Source organism: Silene latifolia, unplaced genomic scaffold (genome assembly GCF_048544455.1).
Source record: "Silene latifolia isolate original U9 population unplaced genomic scaffold, ASM4854445v1 scaffold_134, whole genome shotgun sequence".
In the NCBI taxonomy this organism is placed as follows: Eukaryota; Viridiplantae; Streptophyta; class Magnoliopsida; order Caryophyllales; family Caryophyllaceae; genus Silene; species Silene latifolia.
This window is the reverse complement of record NW_027413133.1, coordinates 182,358-188,179: the sequence shown is the minus strand read 5'-3', so window position 1 is coordinate 188,179 and position 5,822 is coordinate 182,358. Positions and strand designations below refer to the sequence as shown.

General features: G+C 40.0%; 1 protein-coding gene across 1 annotated transcript; it reads right to left on the bottom strand.

The window, feature by feature from the left end:
* Positions 1 to 653: 653 nt before the first annotated feature.
* LOC141637696 (uncharacterized) lies at positions 654 to 4,897 on the bottom strand. The gene is made up of 6 exons (XM_074447147.1): positions 4,404 to 4,897; positions 3,838 to 4,342; positions 3,450 to 3,564; positions 3,016 to 3,313; positions 2,245 to 2,824; positions 654 to 2,018 (listed from the first exon to the last, which is right to left on the bottom strand). The coding sequence occupies exons 1-6, from the start codon at positions 4,895 to 4,897 to the stop codon at positions 654 to 656; spliced, it is 3,357 nt and encodes a 1,118-aa protein (XP_074303248.1).
* Between the last annotated feature and the right edge of the window lie 925 nt (positions 4,898 to 5,822).

Here is a 5,822-nt window from a genome sequence, read left to right as displayed (position 1 = left end):
CGATGATTGGGAATAATGAACGAATAGGAAAGACCCTTAGTCCAGTCTCCTTGGGTAGGATCAGCCCTAAAGAAATCATAAGCTAGTTGATGATGGAAGTGAGAGCCATGAACCCAGAAGTGAAGTAAAGCTTGAGCACTTTGAATAGAACCAACTGACTCTACAAGAAAGTCACGAACTGCTAGGATCCCTTTCATACTAGCAGAGAAAGAATCCTTAGCTTGCAGGCACCAGACGTCAGTCCCTTTCAACACATAAACATGCTGCCACTTTGCCCAAAGACCAGAAGCAGGAGCAATAAGAAGAGCAAGCCATTTGACAATAATGGCTCTATTCCAGGAAGGGAGATCCTTTATATTAAACCCATCACTAGACCAAGGAGAGCAAATACTTTTCCAACTTTTGAAAACCATCTTCCTACCAGTGTCAGGTATATCCCAAAAGAAATGGCTGCAAAGATGCTCAATTGTTTTGATAATGGCAACAGGTAGAAGGATACTAGCACCCCAGCAATTATCAAACCCAAAAACCACAGAGTTTATCAGCTGAAGTTTACCAGCATAAGACAAAGAATGGGAAGACCAATGGAGAACTTTTTTTTGAATTTTAGTTACTAGAGGATCAAACATGGTAACAGAGATTCTGGAGGTGGATTAAGGAATACCCAAGTATTTGAAAGGAAACTGCCCCTTGGAGAAGCCTGTTTCTTGGAGGATTTCAGAAACAAGTTCAGGAGAGACACCGCCCAAATAAATGTTGGTTTTATCCACATTAGCATGAAGCCCATAAAGGAGAGCATACTCAACAAGAGTATTTTTAACTGCAACAACTGAAGGGACATCTCCTCTAACAAAGATCATCAAGTCATCAGCAAAAATTAGATGATTAAGATTAAGCTTGCTGCACTTGGGATGATAGGAGACATTCTTTTTAGCACAAAGAACTCTGAGATATCTAGAAAGTATCTCCATACTGAGGACAAAAAGATATGGAGATAAGGGGTCACCTTGTCTTATACCACTCTTGCCAGGAAAGAAGCCAGCTATACCTCCATTGAGCTTGAAGGAGTACCAAGTGTTGGTGATACAGCCCATAATCCAATTAGAGAAAATAGAAGGAAAACCCAGACTTGAAAGCATTTGAGATAAAAATTCCCATTGGATAGAATCAAATGCCTTCTTAATATCCACTTTAATAAGACATCTTTGAGAAAGTATCTTCCTAGCATATCCTTTAATCAGAGACTGGGAAAGCATTATGTTCTCAAAAATATTTCTGCCTTTAACAAAAGCAGCTTGCTCCTCTCTAATAAGATAAGGCAAGATAGGCTGAATCCTATTAGAAAGAATTTTACTAACTGTTTTATAGAAAACAGTACAGCAGGAAATGAGCCTATAGTCAAGAACAGAAGTTGCAATAGCTTTTTTGGGTATCAGGGAAATTAATGTTGAGTTAGCTTGCTTGGCCATATGGCCAGACCTAAAAAAACTGTGAACAGCAGCACAGAAATCTCCCTTGATGATATCCCAGGAAGACTTAAAAAGCCCAGATGAAAATCCATCAACCTCAGGACTGCTGTTGGAATCAATGCTAAACAAAGCAGCTCTGATTTCAGAAGAAGAAATGTCTTGAACTAATCTGACTTTATTATCTTCAGAAACACAAGGTCCCTGACCAATAAAATTGTCATCAAGATTATGGACAGGAGCGGTCTGACCCAACAACTGAGTGTAGTAATTATGGAAAGCAAGACTAACATAATCTACCCCTTGATGTAGCAAACCATTATGATCAACAATATTAACAATATATTGCTGGTGCTTTCTTTCAGCAATCTTGGCAAAAAAGTATTTGGAACTAGTATCAGAGGATTGGATATGAGTCAATTTGGCTCTCTGAGTAAGCATGTCAAATTCAGCTTTCTTAAGAGTAGTATAGTTTGCCAGACAATCTCTTTCAGCTTCAATAAAGAGGGGAGAAAAAGGATCTTGTAAGAGCTTCTTCTGGCAGTCCTTAAGCTACAATTTAGCAGCTTTAACACGACCAGTTAGGTCACTAAAATTCTCTCTATGAAAACGGGTAAGAGCATGTTTAACCGTCTTAAGTTTAGTAAAGAGTCTGAACATAGGGTTACCAGCAACAGGGAAGGACCAAGCTTCTCTAACAATAGTATCATAGCTAGGATGCTGGATCCAGTTATTCAGAAAGCTAAACCGTTTTTTGTGTTTTAATGTCCTCCTGAACCTGAACCACCACATGAGAGTGGTCAGAAAGACCAGACTCCATGAAGAGAGCATTAGAAGTAGGGAAAGAGGAAATCCATTGCTGATTGACAAGAGCTCGATCCAATTTAGACCAAAATATAGTCAAGGGGTCTTGCTTATTTGTCCAAGTCATATCAGCTCCAGTACCAGCAATATCATCCAGATTACAAGAAATCAAGCAAGAATCAAAATCCATCATCTCATTCAAAATAGGAGGATGAGGGCCTAACTTTTCAGCTGGGCATCTGACAACATTGAAGTCCCTAATCACCAACCAAGGATTAGGAGTACTAGCAGCTTGCATTCCTGCCCAAAGAGCATTTCTTTCAGCTGCATTATTACTTCCGTACACCACAGTAAGATTGAAAGAGGTAGAGGAAACTTTGTGGAACACACTACAACTGATCCATTGATCACCAATAGATTGCACACTAAGAGTAACATTAATGGGATTATAGAGAAGCCAGATCCTTCCATTGTAATGATGACCATAATTGCAAATAGAGTCCCAATGTCTAAAACTGGTAGTAAGAATACGAGAAGCATTACCAATTTTCACTCTGGTTTACAAGAGAGCCACTACATCAAGGTGATTTTGATTTAGAAAATCCCTGACATCATTCTGTTTAAGAGGAAAATTTAAGCCACGCACATTCCAAGAGGTTATCTTCATTTTGAACTTGGTGGTGGAGGAACAAAAGCATGAATATCCACTAAACCAGTTTGAGAACTATCATGCTATAACACAGACTGATCAACTTCTGCAGTGGAAAGGACAGTCATTTGAGACTGCTCACTACCAAGGCTTGAAGTAGCTAACCCTAGTGAAGAAGTAGAACAACCAGGATCAGGTGACTCAATCATACCAGGGGAAGGAATAGCTACACTAGGACATTCTTGATGCATTTCAGAGATCAAATCAGATGAGAGGGGTAAGTGAGAAGAGGATCTCTGGCCTAGCTGAGAGCTTGGTGAGCCTACATTCTTCCCCTCAACTAACCCATCATACTGAATGGAATCCGAGGTACCACCTAGTCCATTTTGTCCTTCTGTCCAGAGGCAGTTTTAGTTACACCCAAAGACTTATTTTTAGATGGCTTTTTACTCTTAGATTTAGCTGAGCTTCCGAGTGCTTTTCAGAAACTTTCTGAGGAGGAATGGGATCAGCAAGAGAGGATCTCTAACCTAGGATTGAGCATTCTGAGTCTACATTCCTCTCTACTGAACCCACTACAACCACAGAAGCTTCTGAGGTACCACCTAGCTCAACTTGACCAGCTTCATAGCTCTCTCCTAAAATCTGGAAGGAATTAGGAGAGACTAAGATATCAGTAGCCAAAGGATCAGAAGGAACGAGCTCAGTGGCCACATTTTCATGAGGAGACTGAACAGGCTTTGACTAAGAAACTGGTCTCTTAGAGGAGGGATCGGACCCGAAGGAGTAACCTCGAATGCATTATTCCTCTTACGTTCACGAGGTGTGACCCAACTTGCCACAACATTTGCAATAGTAGGGCAACCATTCATAAACAACTTTTTGAGAATACTGACCCAGGTGAGGGGTGTTAATAACCACATGAGAAGGAAGCTCCTTGGATACATCTGCTTCAACTAGCACCCTAGCAAAAGACAATTTCTCTTTTGAAGTAGTGGCTGGATCTGCAAAAAGTGGCTTACCCACTTTGCTAGCCATCTTACTCAGTACTTTATCAGTCCGTAAGAAAGGGTCAAGGCCTGGGAAAAGGATCCAAATGGGAACCTTTGCAACCCTGTCCATGTCCAAAGAAAAGGATGGACTCCATTGCTTTAAAATCAAAGTGTTATGACCCACCTTCCAAGGTCCTTGTTTCAAAACATTGTTTAATGCAGCATCAGAATCAAATCGAAAAGTGAACCACCCCTGTTTAAAATACTGAACTGTGGGAGAGGCAATGTTGGCCCAAGTCTTATTAACAAACTCCTGTACAGTTTTCAGGGTTGGTCGTCCTCCAAGAACATTACCCATTAGAGTATTAGACCACAATTTTAATTCCTCAGCATAATCAGAAGCATCAATATCAACCTCAGAGGAATTAGCACTAGTTTCACAAAAAAAAGAGATTCATGCCTAATTTGGCAGGAGTATTGAAAGCTTTACACCAGTTACCACCCACTACAGTAGCTTTTGGGTCAGATTTTCCCACATTAGACACATCAGAAAATGTAGGGTTTTCTACCATTAACACTTTAGTCGTATCTATACTAGTATGATTATCCACAGTAACATTCACAATAACAGTTGCAGAACCTAATTCGACATTAACAGAAGGAACTATGGGAATAGCAGTTTCAGGATTCACAATTGTATCAGAAACAACAGTATGAGTACTATCAGTAAGGTTAATTGTGGGAGAAGAACGAGAAGAAATCACAATGCCAGAAGTAAATCCAAGATTCGCAATACGAGAAGGAGCATGAGTAATCATAGATTTCTTAACGAGAGAGGGAGTAGAACCTTTACCAACAATGGCGGATTGAATAAGAGCATTCACAGTATTCTTACGCGGAGGCTGGAAATGTAAAATTTCGTCCAATTCAGCATCATTTTCCAAAAAATTGTTACCAATAGATTTCTGAGTGTCCACGGAAGCCATGGATGGCTTTGATTGAAGCTGTCGAGCACGCGTGCGCAACATGAAAGGAGTCAGATGCAAGGAAAAAACAGGGTTTTGGGAAAACGGTTTTCATGAAAGAAGAAAAAAGAAAGAGTTTGTTATAGAGAGAGAGAGAGAAAAAAAAAAAAATTTAGTGAGAGAAAAAATTTTGTTTGAAAAAAAGCAAAGCAGTAATTAAGAACAAAAGTTTCAGAGATTAAGGGAAGGATTAAGCAGTGTGTAAAGTATGAAAAGTAATGAAAGAGATAAAGCGGAAGTGTTTATTAACCTAATCTCGACTCCCTTATATAGGGAAGCGATAATTAACAAAACTAAACCTATCACGGATTAAGTCAACCCGTGTAAACTAGTAAATCTCTCGATCGAGCAGATTCAGACCACTCGATCGAGTTCTTCTTCAGCAATTTCTCTCGATTGAGCAACTAAAGCTCTCGATCGAGGAAACCCAATAATCACCATTTCCATCGAGCCAGCAGAATCACTCGATCGACCACTCGTGTCAGCTAAACCACTCGATCGACCTTCAATTCTTCTCGATCGAATGCTTCTCCATCAAAACAGCCTCTAACTCGTCTTTAGCAGCTCCCTTGACCTTCCTTCAAACACTCCAAGGTACGTCTCTTGCTCCAATATTCCCGTCTCCTTATAATGCATGCTAAATAGGACGGATAAGGCGCGGTTTCACTACTTTCAAACTCATTTCTGCAAATCAGACAAAACAAACCAAAGTAGCCAATTCGGGGCATTTTGCAATACATAACGATACAAAAAGGCATAGAAATGAGTGCAATAAAAGGCTAAATAGACTATATAAATTGCACGTATCATTTGTGTTGACTTGCTCCTCAAACTCCCCATACCCATAATGGTCATACTCAAAAGATCCACCACAAACTCCATGTGT